The sequence below is a fragment of the Mirounga angustirostris genome, unplaced genomic scaffold (assembly GCF_029215605.1).
Source record: "Mirounga angustirostris isolate CCGP_5_RB_7025 unplaced genomic scaffold, mMirAng1.0.hap1 SCAF_1, whole genome shotgun sequence".
NCBI lineage: Eukaryota > Metazoa > Chordata > Mammalia > Carnivora > Phocidae > Mirounga > Mirounga angustirostris.
Genome location: NW_026991709.1, coordinates 195,569,962 through 195,587,073, shown reverse-complemented (window position 1 = coordinate 195,587,073; position 17,112 = coordinate 195,569,962). Strand labels below are relative to the sequence as shown.

At 48.3% G+C, this 17,112-nt stretch overlaps 1 protein-coding gene across 1 annotated transcript in view; it reads left to right on the top strand.

Moving 5' to 3' along the window:
- Window positions 1-17,112, top strand: part of DNAH1 (dynein axonemal heavy chain 1) — a 72,858-nt gene that overhangs the window by 855 nt on the left and 54,891 nt on the right. Inside the window, exons 2-7 of the mRNA XM_045862227.2 lie at window positions 514-586; window positions 2,741-2,915; window positions 3,317-3,473; window positions 4,394-4,526; window positions 6,853-7,014; window positions 7,592-7,844. Coding sequence (XP_045718183.1) covers window positions 514-586; window positions 2,741-2,915; window positions 3,317-3,473; window positions 4,394-4,526; window positions 6,853-7,014; window positions 7,592-7,844 — 953 coding nt within the window. The remainder of the gene's footprint in view (window positions 1-513; window positions 587-2,740; window positions 2,916-3,316; window positions 3,474-4,393; window positions 4,527-6,852; window positions 7,015-7,591; window positions 7,845-17,112) is intronic.

Sequence of the window (17,112 nt, the reverse complement as noted above, 5' to 3'; positions counted from 1 at the left end):
GAGGAAAGAAGGTGACGGGACAGATGAAGGCTTGGGGTAGGAGGACGCTGGAGAGGGGATAACTAGGGGAGGGTTCAATGAGCCCCAGAATCCTGGACAGCCTTAGGAAAGTTTTAGCCAGGATGGGTCAAGAGAGATAGGGCAAGGCCCCACTGATCCCCACTATGCTGGGGGTGCCAGAGTTGCCCTTGGTGGGGGAGACATGCACAGAGACACCTGCTGGCCTTGTGGTCCCTCCATCTTGTGGCTCAGCCCCCGGACACAGCAGGAGTGTTCTCAGAGGAAGGAGGGGAGCTGGGCAGGACCAGAAGGGGGTGGGGTTGGGGTGTCCCAGGTGGCTGCAGCTTGCTGTCCACTGTGGCCTCTGAATGAGGAATTGTGAAAACTCACTGGTTCTGCTCCATCCCCGTGCACCCTGGGCTTGGGGGAAACACTTGGTCTTGTGGTCCCTCCCAGGTCCTGCCTGTCCTCAGGATGTTTACACCCCCTCAGAGCTCTGGGATTTGGTTTTAGGAAGTATGCCGTGGTCCCCGCATGAACCAAGACCTCCTGCGACAGGCCGACCTTGACCAGTTTACTCCAAACGGTCAGTGCCCGGAGGGGAGGGGTGGATGAGTGGGTGCATTTAGAAGCGGGGCCTCTGGTCTTAGGGAGATTGTTTCTTCTTGGCTCGGGATCTCAGTTTCCTCAGCTGTAAAATGGGGGTAACAAGACATAAGGTGCTTTGTGAGGACCAAGCTAACGGTTAGTGCTCAGTGAAGCACGGCTTTCTGTTCCTCTTAGCAGAGCTGTCACGAGGGTGCCACAGTGGGCTGGGCTGCTCAGGGCCAGAGCATCCGTTCTCTGCCTGGCTGGAGACACTAGGGTGTTTACATGTGTAAATTCGATTTTCTCCCTCCCCTGGACCGTGAACTTGGAGGAGGCCAGGGCTGTGTCTGAGTGGTCCCTGCTGGGACCCCAGCATCTAGAGCAGGGCCTAGCACAGATCTCTGCTGAAGGAGGGAAGGACGACTCTCCTTCCTCTCAGGCTCTGCGCTGAGTCTTGTAAGGTCTGGGACAGGACTGAGGGGTGTGGGGCCGTCTCCAGTGGCAGAGGGGAGAATAGGGTGGCTCTGGGAGAGGCAGCAAGCTCGCTGGGGCCCTGAGTGGCGGGGAGGAACTGGCTGGAGACCCTCCCACCTGGATGGCAGACAGGATCCCTCCTTCGATCAGGCCCAGAGGGCCCAGCTCCAGGAGAGGCCTCTTTGCTGGCATCGCCCAGATTAGTCCTCTCAGTGCCCACGAGCTTCCTGGGATCTGGGAAGCCCCAGACGTAGCCCAGGAAATATCACGTGTATGCACATTCATGCAGTGAGCTGAGGCCTCAGGCTATGGCGCTCCAGTCTCACAGACGCCTGGGGCTCAGAAACGCTTACAGAGCAGGGATCTGTGGGCCCAGCGCTGCTCCCACCATCCACGGTAGGGCTGGGTGGGGATGCTCGGCAACACTGCAGCCCCACCTGCCTGAGCAAAAGCAGTCCCCCAGAATGCCACAGGGTCGTGGCAGCCGGCCACAGTCCACTCTGCAGCTCGAAGGCCAAGGGCAGGACTTGAGAAGCCTGCCTGGGACTCATGGGCACAGCAGGGCTGGAGGCCAGGCTTGGTTGTCCTCACTCTGGCTCCTTCTTGGCCCCTGGGTTGCAAGGCTGGGCCCAGAAGCCCGTGCTCCTGGGAGTGGAATGGTGTCATGGACCCACAGGCTCAAAAGCAGATGATTAGGGGGTTGAAAACTGCATTCTCAGCCCTGCCTTTTTGGTACTGTGGGGTTCCCTGAGAACCTGGCAACTCTGGTAGGAGAGCAGACTTCAGCTGAGAACGGGTGGCCTCTGCTGAGCCTCTCTTCTGTGGAGCCCCAGAGGCTAATCCCAAGGTGGGCTGTCTTGCAGTGTGACTACCTCTTGTCTCCAGAGAGGCAGTGAGGCCCAAGGAGCGGGTCACTAGGGCCTCCCAGGAGATTGGACAGGGGCCATCACTGAGCTTTCCTGAGCCCACCCACCTCCTGGGAAAGGTGGCTCATCTCCCGTAGCATATTCCCACACCTCCTTTCCCCACCTCTCGGGACTTTCCTTTATGCTTAACACCCCAAGTCCCGGGCATCCCTCAGTTCCAGGCAGACTGGAATGGTCTCTCCCCACCAGCTGTCCTGCCCCCAGACCTGGAATGGAAGCCTCTGTCTGCCCTGGGTGTCTAAGTAGGGATGGCCATTTTGTGCCTTGAATGTCCCACAGGGCCAGGGTAATGGCGCCACCTGCTCATACCGTATCCAGGATCCCTTGAGTTTGGAAACGCTCCCAGGGGGTGAATAGCATTCGCCACTGATATGCCTAGGAGGGCCTCTGGAGTAAGGGTGGCACGGAGCTACCACTCCGCCTTCCTGACCAGTTATAATCCCCACTGGTCATTTGATTCAGCATCTGGCTTGAGCAAAGGCCACTGGTGCAGGGGTGGGTGGTGTGCAAGAGAACGGTTGAGCATGCTGGCTCTTTGCAGGGAGAGCAGGACCAAAACACACCTTCCAGAGGCCCTCATCCCTCCAGGCTTGAGCTCTCTTGGGCGCCTGGTGCCAAATCTGCCTTCTCCTCACCACTGCCAGCCATAGGCAAGCTCTGAGCGTGCATGCCTGGTACCTCGTACTTTGTCTTGGGGCGTACTGGGCCCTGGCCTGAGCCCCTGCCACCCCTGTCTGTGCATCTGCCTGCAGTCAGAACCTTTGAGATTCCTGAGGACATCAAGGAATACCTGGAGCAGCAGTGTATTGGGTCCACCACCCAGAGGCTCACCCAGACTGACTTCCCGCTGCAGGCCTATGAGCCCAAGGTGCAGGTGCCTTTCCTGGTGCTGCCAGGCCAGTGCCCCCGCAAGATTGAGATTGAGAGGTACGGCTGAGTTGGCAGTGGGCGGGCCGGTCCTCTGGGAGGCAACTAGGTGACCATCCTCACGGCAGAGGTTACGAAAATGGGTCTCTGTGTAAATCTTCTAGCCCTTTGGTTTCTTAATAGGAATACATTGCTTTCCTTGCTGTGGAATTGGGGAGCGTGGCCTTTAAGTCACCGTAGTGGAGCTGCCAGGCAGAACAGAGGGCAGCTGGGGCCCAGGACACCAGCCCCACTCACCACACCACTTCCTGATGAGTTCCAGAGGGGTGGGGGAGGGGGGCCTGGGGGCGTCCCTGGGCCACAGCCCTATCCCCCACCACCTTGTGGGCCCTTGCTGGCATCTGTGAAGCCGCCTCACTTGAGCTGAGCTGTCATGAGATCCCCTTGTCCCCCTCGGCCAGGAGGAAGCGGCTGTACCTGAGTCTGGACATCGAGCAGCTGCTGGCTCATGAGGGCATCGACTCCAACGCGCTCATGCCTAGGCACCCAGATCCCCGCAACCCCCAGACCATTGAGCAGGGCCACGACCCGCTCTTCCCCGTCTATCTCCCGCTGAAGGTGAGCCTAGTTTCCATAGAGGGCTGACGGTCAGGGGTGGAGGACTACAGGAGCCCGGCTGAGGGGTCAGATCCCAATCCTAATCCCAACCCATGACAGTCCTAAGCACTCACTTATCAAGCATAATTGGAGCCCCCTGCCAGGGGTTTTGAGCATCCTCGGCTGGGGCAGGAGGGGCCCAGAACCCCTGAGATGCTGACTCTGCTTCTTCCTTGGGAGCCTGGGGAAGCTGTGTACACAATCTCTGCCTACCCTGCTCGCTCACCACCTCCAGGCACCAGAAGCAGCCCAGCTGAACAGACCTCCCGGACCACTGCTTCTGGACTCACTGAGATGGGGGGAACTGAGGTGGAGGAGGGCATCATTGTAGCCCCTTTGAGATACCGATGGGGAAACCGAGTCCAGGGAGGAGAAAGAGGGAGCATAGTGAAAGTGAACTGCTGCTCTGGCTTTCACTTGCCTCCTCGCCCTTCTTCTCCATGACCTGGCGTGTCTTGCTTGGTGGTCCCTATGGGGAGGCAGAGCTGAATCCAGATCACCCTACTAAGGGTGGCTTCCTAACAACCCCGAATCTCCATTTCCGAGCATATGTGGGGTGCTCAGGAAAGTCCAAGGGCCACCTCTTCCCTTGGGTCTGAACTGGATGATCCTTGGGCAGTGGGAGAGAGAGCCCACATCCTGCTTTGAGTCCCCAGATACCCCCTCTGCCTGCTTCAGGGTGGCCTGGTTGGACTGGGATCCAGGGTGTCATGGAGCCAGACCCTACAGGCCCCTGTGAACAGCAGAGGAGGCATTCATCCCCCTGGTCCCGTCTGTAGCTCCTGTATCTGCTCAGGCACCCTCATCCCCTGGTAGACCCTTCCCCTTCGGCCCCTCTAGGGGTGAGCTCTCTCCCCCTAGCCTCTGTCCATTTCTTCCAGGTGTTTGACAATGAGGAGTTTGACTGCCGGACTCCCAGTGAGTGGATCAACATGGGCGTGGAGCCCGGGTCTCAGGACAGGAAACCTGTCCCTGGAAAAGCCCTCCTGCCCACCGATGACATCCTGGGGCACGGTGAGCAGGGCGGGTGGGGTGGGGGGCAGGGTCCCGGTCTGCATCATCCCTGTCTGGCAGCAGCCCAGCCACGGACTCCTGGGCTGCCCTGGGGGCTGGGGGCCATGGGAGGTGAGGCCCCCACCTTTTGAGGCCTCCCAGCTGGGATACAGGCTAAGAGGAAGGCCATACAGAGGCAAAAAATACAAGGACCAAGAATGACATTGTGGGAGGGCTGGGGAAGGGACAGCTGGATGGTGTCTAGTATTTTTTTTTTTTTAAAATCTTTGATTTATTGGTCATAAAAAACTATGTAAGCTTGTTGGAAATGTTCAAATGTGCATAAGGGGCACAATTCAAGCCCTTCCATCCTGCCACCCAGAAATCACTGTAGCTCCAGCTCTCCCTGTGGCTGGCCTCTCTGATCTCACCAATGGGCGGACAGAATGCACCCTAATGCTTTGTCCCTCCTTTGGCCCCACATCTGCCCTGGGGCCTGTTTGCTGCTGGAGGGAACAGAGCCAGTGGGAGCTTCCTTGACTGCCACCCTGGCCTGCGTGGCTGGTCTCCGTGTGGGCATCCGAGGAAGATCTAGGTTAGGAGGTTGGATGTTGGAGGTGGCTGTCCCCCTGTGCATGGCTGAGGGCCTCTCTGCTCCCTGCCCCCTGGGCGGACACACCGCTTTGGGATGGGGAACGCGCCCTGGTGGGCTGCGTCGGGGACTGAGAGCCATGCTGGTTGGTTTTAAGACTGCGCAGCCTCCAGGGGGCCCCTCAGCAAGTCCATTGAGCAGGCTGTAAGTTTAGGTTTCGATTTAAAAATATGTTAATGCTGGAATCAATTTCTCTGAACTAGACAAGAAACCCAGAATGTTCCCTTTACTTTGGACTTAATTACAAAAATAATTTAACTCAATTGTTCCCAGATCTCCAATTCCTAGTGATAAAACCAGAAGGTGTGAGGCTGCATTAACCTTAAATGCACGGGGTACCAGCCTCCCCCAGGTGGTTCTGCCCGCGCCCTTTCACACAGGCCCCGCCCCCCACTAGGCCCCGCCCCTCACTAGGCTCACCCAGATTCTGCCCGAGAGACCTCTGGTGTTCTGTGGGGGGCTTCTTGTGACATCTTTTTCTCTGAGTTGAGCCAAGACAGGTCAGCCTTTTCAAAAAAGAAGCTTATAGGAAAGGAAGGGAAGGGAAAAGCAAACCAGAACCAAAGCCAGGGGGGTTTACCACAGCAAGCCCCTTTACTCGTCTTTCCAGCTTCAACCAGAATTCCAGCCGTTTTTCCTCAACCCAGTCTGTAGAACCCATCAGTTTAAGGCACTTGTGCTAGGCACCGTGCCACGTGCATCTTCCTTCTACAAAAGTATATGGAGCACTACTGTGTTCCAGTTTCCATTCTGGGTACTGGGAAACAGCTGTGACCAACACGGGCAAGGTCACGCCTGCCCCTGGCGAGCGGTCCCTAGTGTGAGGTGGCCAACGGAACCAGGATAGGATGCATACATAGTGTGATTTTAGGCTCTGTGAGGGACACAAATAGGGTATCAAGTCAGAGAGTGCCTGGGGCAAAGGTGCTCTTTTAGGCAGCGATGCTTTCTCCAAGGAGAAGCCATTTGAGCAAGGAACAAACCAGCAAAAAGGTGACCTGAGCAAAGACTATTCCCGGCAGAGAGCATAGGCCTGAGGCAGGAATAAGCTCCAAAGTCACAGGAAGAGCCAGACGTGCGGTATGGCTGGAGAGAAATGTGTAGGGCGGGTAGTGGCTGGAGACGAGCCGGAGAATAGGGCAAAGGCTTTCAGCCCAGCAAGTGGGTGGGAGGCCCATCCTGACCAACAGGCCCTGAGGCCCACTTTGGGGCCACTGTAGGATGGTAATCTTCTACTTTGCCCTGACCTGTCCTGATATGAGGGGCCTGGGGGCTCAACTGCCACCTGCAGCCCACGGGAAGGGATTCACTCTGGCCTTGGTCACCCTGAAGGGGTCCAGTTCAGACACGAGGAGATTTACAACTACATCCTCAACAGGTCTCTGTGCCTGGGGCTCACCTGCCTCCTGTCCCAGCCCTGCTGGCCTGTGTGTCTGCCCCAAAGGGGTCAAACAGAGCACAAGGACAGAGAAGCCTGGTCCTTCTGGCTCTTCCTCACCAGGAGTCTCCCAGGCACCAGCTCAGCTGGGAGGAAGCAGGGTCCCTGCTTTGCTGGAGCTAGAGGGGGTCCATCCTGGAGGGAGGGAGGCCAGACTAGTGGCCGCTGAGACTCGTTCCCAGTACCTGCTGCCCACACTCAGAGGCCCCGCCCGACCCTACGGCAGAGAGCATCGGCGGGTTCCCCTCCTGTTTCAGAGGACCCCAAAAGTCCGAAGCTGAAGTATGAATGGTGCAGCGTTGGTGTACTGGACTATGACAAAGAGAAGAAGCTGTACCTGGTGCACAAGACAGACCAGAACGGCTTGGTGCGAGATGAGACGGGGAAGCGCATCCTGAATGGAGGGGTCACCGCTGAAGGTGGGAGCTCTCTGCCCCAGCCCACGCAGACCCCCATGCAGGCCCGTGACTGAGGCCAACCCCCACCCCCAGCACAGCCACATCAGGCCTGAATTCTGCCTTGCTCTGTGTGTCCTGCGGCTGTCTGTCCCCTGACCAGTGAAAACCAGAGGACTCATCACTCAGAGAGAGACCCCAGGAAGGGCAAATGGCCATTATCTGATAGGCCCGCTCTGAGCTGCTGACAGTGCCACTTCCCACATGCTGCAGAGAAGGCATCTGAGGTCCATCGATCAGTGATGTTTGCCACCGGGTGTGGTGGTGAGGGATGGGCCCTTGGGCAGCCAGCCCCGGGGGACTCTTTGTGCCCAGCTCTTTACAGTTGACAAAGCACTTTCACATTCACCCATGGCAAACTGTGAGGCAGGCAGGCCCCAGGAGTGTGCCCATTCTACAGATGTGACAGTGTGTCAGAAAGGGGAGACCACTTGCTCAGGGCCACCACGCCTCAGCCACAGAGCCAGGCTGGAGCCCAGTGTTCCAGCCCAGAGAGTCTGACTGTGCTCTGTGTCCCCTTCTCCCTCCCACCCGGCCCCAGGAAGGCCCCCCCTCCTCACCTGCCAATACTGGGTGCCCCGGATCCAGCTGCTCTTCTGCGCCGAGGACCCACGTGTGTTCACGCAGCGCGTGGTCCAGGCCAACGGCCTGCGCAAGAACACAGAGGCTCTGCTGCTATACCATCTGTATGTGGACTGCATGCCCTCCGAGGGCCGCCAGCTCATCAGTGAGCAGAGCCTGAGCAAGATCAAGCAGTGGGCCATGAGCACACCCCGGATGCGCAAAGGGCCCTCGTGAGTCCCCACCAGACCCTTCTCCATCCCCTCCCCGCCCCGGACATCACTTCCTCTGGGAGCTCATCTGTGGGTTATCTCGCCCGCTGTGCTGTGGACTTCTTGGGCTCTAGATGGTGTCTTGTTCACCTCCAGATCTCTCATTATCAATACAACTCACGGATTCTTATTTTATTTGAAGGGTTATAATCTGTTACTAATGTTTTCTATTTTGATACCCAAATTATCTCAGATTTGGCCAGAGGGAGCCTCTTCAAGCTGATTTCTATGTCCTTCTGATATGTTCCTATTGTTCTTGAGCACGTCTATACTTTTGGGCACAGCAAGAAGTTCTGGGCTCATCTTGTATATCCCCAGACCCAGCTTGAAATCAGCTATTTCTCCAAGGAGCCCTGGTTCCTTTCAATGGGGAATGGTATTTAGAAGCCAAGATCTGGGCACTAGATACTCTCATTGCTACTGGAAAATCATTACTTTGAGGTTTTTTGACCAGACAAATCAGGGAATACATATATTATGACATTATGTTATATTGTTATTACATATAACCTCCATACACACCCATGTCTATTTCTATTTATTGATCCATCCATTAAAAACCATGGGTTCATAATGATACCTTAAAATTGACCCTAATACCACATGGCTCATTCTCCCTTACACATACTTGTTACTTCTTTCTCCAGGAGAAAACCAGCTCCCAGTCATTGTTCGTAGTATATTTGCTCAGTCCTAGAATACACAGAAAGTAGTTTCAAACTGCTAATTCATGCTCTTTAGAAGAAAAACCTTACTAAGTAGACCTTATACACATTTAGTATTCCTTTTCTCTTCACCCTGGGGGCATATAGGCCTAATACCATATTCAAAAGTTATTTGCTTTTCTTCCCACCCCTTCAGTGGGTTATGTTCATTTGATGAAATACAGTGTGGTCCGTTTGTTTTATGCATGTAATGTATATTTTCTCTGTGTCTGTTTCTCTCACTGATATATAGTATTCATAAAGGTATCCTCGGATCTGTCCCTCCCCGCCCCCATTCATTCTGTCCTCTCCGCATCTCCCCTTTTCCACCCTGTTCCCACCACACACGCATAGCTAGCCAGTGTCACTAGCTTCTGCTATGTCCTTTCTGTATTTCTTTTTGCACAAATGAGTGGACACACGTGTATTCTTAGACCACCTTCCTTCCTACTCGGAGACCAGCACACCATAGATATCCTTTTGCATGTTACCTTTCTCACTTCCGGTACATCCTGGAAATCAATCCACATGAGTTCGTGAGATTTTCTTCCTTCTTTTTCATAGCCGCAGAGCAGTCTAGTGTGTGAATGTACCACACTTACCGTGGTTTATTCGACCATTCTCTATTATATAAGCATTTAGGTCATTTCCAGGATGTTGCAATCATAAACAGCGCTACAGTGAAAAACCTTGTGCATTCTATGTTCATAGTGATGGAGGGGTCGCTTTAAGGGTAGCTGAGAAGTGGGATTGCTAAGTCAAAAGGGAAGCCCATCAGTAGTTTGGTTAGGTGTCGCCAAATTTCCCTCCATGGGGGTTGTGCCCTTTTGCATACACCAGCAGCATGTGAATGCCTGTTTCCCCACAGCCTTGAGGAGAGTGTGTTGTCATGCTATGTGATTTTTTGCCAGTCTGGAAGATAAGTAAGCGAGCAAGGTAAGTAATAAGTAAGACTGAAGTGTTATAAGTGAGGCAGAACATTTTTTCCATCTTTTCATATGATTAAGGGCAAATTTTATATTTTGGGGACTTGCCTATTCATGTCTTTTGCCCATTTTCTTTTCCCCCTCAGGCTTTTGAGCTTTTTTCCTTCCTCTGATTTTAAGTGTTCTTTATATATTAGGGATATTGGTCCTTCATCTGTGATTTATGTTGTAAATATTTTCTCCTGGTTTGTCAGTTGTAGTTTGACTTTGCTTATGGTAATTTTTGCAATATGACTTTAAAAATATTTATCTAAACAATGTTATTAATCATTTCTTCCATTACATCTGGGTTTTGAGTCATAGTTCGAGGGCCCTTCCCCATACTGAAGGTTTCTTCCTGTACTTGTATGGTTTCATATCCTTGTTCCTACCTTATGTATGGTGTCTGGTATGGATCCAATTTTATCTTTTTCCAAATGACCAGCATTTATTAAATGGTTTATTAAATGCCTGTCAGCCTTTATTAAAACCTCCATCTTCAGCCCAGTGGTTTAAGATGCCACCTTTATTGTAGACTAATTTTCATATGTACTCAGGTCTATTTTGGGACATTCTGTTCTCTTCCATTGTTCCATTTGTCTATTTATGCACTTGGGCTACAGTTTAATTATAGACATTTTACAGTATGTTTTAATGTCTTGTAGGGCCAGCCCCCTTTGTAGCTATTCCCTTTCAGTGTTTTCCTGACTATTCTTACATGTTTGTCTATTTTAGTTATTTTTTAAAACTGTGGAAAAATATACATAATGTAAAATTTACTATTTTAACTGTTTTTAAGTGTACAGCTCAGTAGAAGTAAGTGCATTCACACTGTTGTGCAATCATCCACAGAACTTTGTGAAACCCTGTATTCGTTAAACAATAACTCCCCATCCCCATCCCCATTCCCCCTGGCCCCTGGCAACTGCCATTCTACTTTGTGTCTCTGTGAATTTGACTGCTCTCAGTACCTCATATGAGGAGACTCATACGGGCTTTGTCCTTTTGTGTCTGGCTTATTTCACTGAGCATAACGTCTTCCAGGTTCACGCACGTTGTAGTAGGTGTGGGAATTTCCTTCCTCTTTTTCCTTGTAATATTCCATTGTGTGCATATACCACATCTTGTTTATCCACTCATCTGGGGATAGACACTTGGGCTGCTGCCAGATTTTGGCTACTGTGAACATGGGTGTACAAATCTCTCTTCATGTCCCTGCTTTCTGTTCTTTTGGGTGTATACCCAGAAGTGGAGTTGCTAGGTCATATGGTAATTCTATTTGTTGTTGTCGTTTAGTTTTTATTTCATAATCATAAACTTAACTCTGCAATCCGTCTAGACTTGGAGAGGGATATGGAAAACATGGAACCCAAAGAACTGCAGTAAAAGCACAGATAGTAGGCCATTATGAACAGACGGGAGAAGGAACCGTCTGGTAGTTAAGATAAAACACACATTAAATTTATTAGAGTTGTCCACAGTCGGCAACAGTGAGCTTCTTGCTGCTCTTGCCATTCCTGGACCCAAAGCACTCCATGGTTTCCATGGAACTCGTGCCCTCTTTCACCTTGCCAAAGACCACATGCTTGCCACCCAAACACTCAGTCTTGGTAGTGCGGATGGAAAACTGGGAACATTTGTGTTGGGTCCCACATTTGCCATGGACAAGATGCCAGGACCCGTTTGCTTCAGGCTGGAATACTCATCATCAGATTTCTCCCTCTGGCTGGACTTGCCGCCAGTGCCATTATGGCGTGTGAAGCCACCACCTTGGCACATGAGCCCCCTAATTCTGTGACAGCAGGAAACTTTATAACCAAATCCTTTCTTCTCCAGTCCTCAGAGCACAAAAGTTTTTGGCTCTCTTTAGAACTTTGCAAACGGCTCGAAAGATACATGGCCCAAGGACAAATTTGATGGCAAATATCTTAGAACATCATGGGGTTGACCGTGGCAGGGTGGTACAGGGCAGCTACGGGTGGCGTCAGCGGCACGTGCGAAGCCCTGTTTGAAATCTCTGAGATGCCATCATCCAGCTGCCTTAGCAGCCGCACCGGCAGGGCACCAGGGTTCTCATTTCTGCACATCCTCACCATCACTTCTTTTCCTCTAAATAGTCATCCTAATGGATGTGCCGTGGGATTTCATTGTTTTTATTTGCATTTCCCTAATGATTAGTGATGTTGACATCTTTTCATGTGCTTATTGGCCATTAGTAGGTCTTTCTTTGGAGAAATGTCTATTAAAATTCTTTGCCCGTATTTGAATCCAGGTGTTTGTTTTTTGTTGTTGAGTTTTATGAGTTGTCTATATATTCTGGATATTAATCCCTCATCAGATATATGGTACTTTCTCCCGTCTCATGGTTTGCCTTTTTTTTTCTGTTGATAGCGTCCTTTATATTACTAGGACACAAGGTTTTTCGTGTTGATGGGTTCTAATTTGTCTATTTTTTTTTCTTTTGTTGCCCGTGCCTTTGGTGTCATAGCCAGATCATTTCCAAATCCACTGTCCTGAAGCTTTCCCCCATCTGTTCTAAGAGTTTTAGAGTTTTAGCTCTTACATTAGATCTTTGATCCATTTTGAGTTAATTTTTATGTATGGGGTTAGGTAAGGGTCCAGTTGGATTCTTCTGCATGTGGAGATCCAGTTTTCCTAGCACAGTGTGTTGAAAAGACTGTTCTTTCCTCCACTGAACGGTTTTGGCACCCTTGTTGAAAATCATTTGACCCATATGTATTTGAGAGTTTATTTCTGGACTCTGTTCCCTTCCTTTGGTCTCTGTATCTTTATGCCAGTACCACACTGTTTTGATTACTGCAGCTTTGCATTAAGTTTTGAAATCAGGAAGTGTGAGTCCTCCCACTTTGTTCTTTTTCAAGATTGTTTTGGTTATTTGGGTCTCTTGAGATTCCATATGAATTTTAGGATAGATTTTTCTATTTTTGCAAAAATGTTGTTGGGATTTTGTGGTTGTTGCTGCGATTTTGATAAGAATTTGCATGCTTATTTTCCCATGAGCATTGTATGCTCTAGTTCTATCTCAAAAACACTTTGTATTTTGGGGGTGCCTGGGTGGCTCAGTTGGTTGGGCATCTGACTCTTGATTCTGGCTGAGGTTACGATCTCGGGGTTGTGGGATCGAGCCCCTAGTCAAAATCCGCACTAAGTGTGAGGCCTGCTTGGGATTCTTTCTCTCCCTCTCCATCTGCCCCTCCCGCAGCTCGTGCTATATCTCTCTAAAAAAAAAAAAAAAAAAAAACCCTTTGTATTTTTAATGGGATTGCATTATATTTTTAAATTACCTTAGGTACAGCTGACATCATTAGGATCTTGAACTGTCCTATCCAAGAACAAAGAATGTTCATTCATTTGTTCAAGACTACTTTTGTGTCTTTAGGAATGCTTTATGTTTTTCTCATATAGGTTTTGCATATTAAGTATTTTATCTTCTTTGTTACTATTATAAATGGGATTTTCTCTATTATCGTGTCTACTGATTTGGGTATGCTAATTTTATATCCCGTTACAAACAATCCTTACTGAATTGTTTAAATGTGTTTTATTATTGATTCTCCAAGGCTTTCTAAGTATACATTACCTGTAGATAGAGATAGTTTTACTTATTCTTTTCCAATTCTTATTCCTCTAATCACTTTCTCTTGCCTTATTGCATTTTCTAATACCTCCAGTACAGTACTGAATAGTAGTGGAGTTGGTAGGGATTCTTACCTTGTTCCTAATATTAGTGGAACTACCTCTAGTAAGTTTCCCCCTTAAGAAAATGCTAGCTTTAGGACTGTATTTAATAACATATCCATTGAAACTTCTGTTTTTTTAAGTGTTTATTTGTCAGAGGCTTTTTTTCTTTTTTCTTTTTTTCTTTTTTTAAAGATTTTATTTATTTATGTAACAGAGAGAGACACAGCGAGAGAGGGAACAGAAGCAGCGGGAGTGGGAGAGGGAGAAGCAGGCTTCCTGCTGAGCAGGGAGCCTGATGCGGGCCTGATCCCAGGACTCTGGGATCATGACCTGAGCAGAAGGCAGATGCTTAACGACTGAGCCACCCAGGCGCCCAGGTTTTGTTTTGTTTTTTTAAAGATTTTATTTATTTATTTGACAGAGAGAGATAGTGAGAGCAGGAACACAAGCAAGGGGAGTGGGAGAGGGAGAAGCGGGCTCCCCGCTCATGCGGGGCTTGATCCCAGGACCCTGAGATCAGGACCTGAGCCGAAGGCAGACGCTTAACTACTGAGCCACCCAGGCGTCCCTGTCACAGGCTTTTAAAGTACTTCCGGAGATAATCATATGATTTGTCTTCTTAGATCTGTTAACATGGTGTATTATATTAATTGATTTTCTAATACTGAAACAACCTTGGACTCCTTTAATAAATCCCACCTGGCCATGGTGTATCATTTTTTTTTTAAAGATTTTATTTATTTATTTATTTATTGGAGAGCGAGCGAGAGAGAAACAGCATGAGAGAGGAGAGGGTCAGAGGGAGAAGCAGGCTCCCCACTGAGCCGGGAGCCCGATGTGGGACTCGATCCCAGGACCCTGGGATCATGACCTGAGCCGAAGGCAGTCGCTTAACCAACTGAGCCACCCAGGCGCCCAGGTGGTGTATCATTTTTTAAAAATGTGATAATGGATTCTGTTGGTTAGTATGCTGTCTAGAACTTTTGCATCTATATAAGTAATGTTGGTCTGTAATTTTTTTTCTGTACTGTTATTATCAGGTTTGAAGCAAGTTATACTTGCTTTATAAGAATATTGATGTTTTCCTTCATCTTTAAGACTCTGGAACGGGGCGCCTGGGTGGCTCAGTCGTTAAGTATCTGCCTTCGGCTCAGGTCATGATCCCAGGGTCCTGGGATCGAGCCCCACATCGGGCTCCCCGCTCAGCGGGAAGCCTGCTTCTCCCTCTCCACTCCCCCTGCTTGTGCTTCCTCTTTCGCTGTGTCTCTCTCTGTCAAATAAATAAATAAAATCTTAAAAAAAAAAAAAGACTCTGGAACAATTTTTATTGTATTGAGACTATCTGGTTATTCTGTTCTGAAACCATTTGGACGTGATGCTTTTTGGTGGGATAGTTCCTCTATAACTTCATTTTTCTACAGGAATCGGTCTAGTTAAGCTTTGTATTTCCAATTTGGGGGTCAATTTTGATATACTTTGTTTCTTTAAAAAATGATCCATGTTTTCTAGGTTTTAAAATATATTTGCCTAGACTTTTGATAAGTGATCTCATGATTTAAACAAAAAAAAATTTTTTTAAAGATTTTATTTATTTATTTGACAGAGAGAGAGGAAGAGCACAAGTTGGGGGAGTGGGGGGAGGGAGAAGCAGGTTTCCCGCCGAGCAGGGAGCCCAATGCGGGGCTCGATCCCAGGACCCTGGGATCATGACCTGAGCTGAAGGCAGGTGCTTAACAACTGAGCCACCCAGGCACCCCTAAAAATTTTTTTCTGTTTCAATGTTGACTTCCCCTGGTCTCTTCTTCTTTTGTAGAGTTATGCTCTCTTCCTTTTTTTTGCTTAATTAAATTACTTAGTGATTTGTTTAATGTGTTAATTTTTTAAAAATAGGACTTGGGTTTATTAATTTGACTGTTTTCTACATTTACCTCATTCATTTCTACTTTTTAAAAAGATTTTATTTATTTATTTGAGAGAGAGAGAGAGAGAGTAAGGGGGAGGAAGGCAGAGGGACAAGCAGACTCCCTGCTGAGTGTGGAGCGTGACACAGGGCTCCATGCCAGGACCCTGAAATATGACCTGAGCTGAAGTGACACGCTTAACTGACTGAACCACCCAGGCGCCTCCATTTCCACTTTTTATTATTTTCTTTCTTGTGCCTTCTTTTGGCTTATGTTTTGTTATATTTATAGGAATTTATATTTTATTTATAGGAATTTATATTATAGGAATTTAATTCACTTATTTATGTTCTTATTGATAAATGTGTTTAAGGCTAGTGAACTCTCTTCTGATAACTGCTTTAAAAATAGTCCACAGATTCTGATATGCAGTATTTCGTTTTTTTCATTCCAAGAATCTGATTTGTATTTCCCATTTCTTTAGAGAATTGTTTAATATCAGGTTTTACAATTTTCCATATGAAAAGGACTTGTTAAAATTTGTTTTTAATAATTTCTACTTTTAGGGGGCACCTGGGTGGCTCAGTTGGTTAAGCGACTGCCTTCGGCTCAGGTCATGATCCTGGAGTCCCAGGATCGAGTCCTGCATCGGGCTCTCTGCTTGGCGGGGAGTCTGCTTCTCCCTCTCCCACTCCCCCCTCTTGTGCTCTCTCTCTCTCTCTCTCTCTCTCAAATAAATAAATAAAATCTTTAAAAAAAAAATTTCTACTTTTATCGCATTGAGATCAGAGAATGTTATTTATAATATTTCTACTCTATAGAACTTGCTGATGTTTTCTCTGTGACCTAATATATAATCAATTTTTTGCTGAATGTTCTATTTGCATGTGAGAAGAGGTATATCCCTATAGTTAGGGTATAAGAGTTTTATATATACATGTATTCCAGAAAAATCTCTCTATTGATTATGTTATTTACTTCATCGATATCTTTACTTATTTTTGTCCACGGAGAATAGTGTGTTATATTGTCATTATTAATTGCGGCTTTTAGCATTGAAAAGTGTCCTTGATCAGGTCAAATGCTTTTTTTTTTTTAAAGATTTTATTTATTTATTTGACAGAGAGAGACACAGCGAGAGAGAGAACACAAGCAGAGGGAGTGGGAGTGGGAGAAGCAGGCTTCCCGCTGAGCAGGGAGTCCGATGTGGGGCTCGATCCCAGGACTCCGGGATCATGACCTGAGCCGAAGGCAGACGCTTAACGACAGCCACCCAGGCGCCCCGCTTTCTTTTTTTTTTAGGTCAAATACTTTTTTTTTTTTTAAGATTTTATTTATTTATTTGAGAGAGAGAGAATGAGAGACAGAGAGCATGAGAGGGAGGAGGGTCAGAGGGAGAAGCAGACTCCCTGCCGAGCAGGGAGCCCGATGCGGAACTCGATCCCGGGACTCCAGGATCATGACCTGAGCCGAAGGCAGTCGCTTAACCAACTGAGCCACCCAGGCGCCCCTAGGTCAAATACTTTTTGACCAGAATTTTACTTTGTTTGATATCAGAATTGTAACCTGACTTTTGTTGTTTCCATTTTCCTGATATATTTTTGCCCATCCCTCCATTTTTAGCCTTTCTGAGTTAGTTTTATGTTATCAGCATATAGTCAGGTCTTACTTTGTGAGTCAAATTAAAAATCTTTTTCTTATAATAAGTGAGTTAAACCCATTCATATTTATTGATAGAGCTGCTATGTTTGATCTCAATTCTGTTTCCTTCTTTATGTGATGTAGTTTCTTTGTTCTTTAACTTTTTAATTTCTTTTTTTTTAAGATTTTATTTTTAAATAATCTCTACACCCAATGTGGGGCTGAAACTCACAACCCCGAGATCAAGAGTCCCATGATCTTCCAACTGAGGCAGCCAGGCACCCCTCACTTTTTAAATTTCTTTTGGTATTTGGGC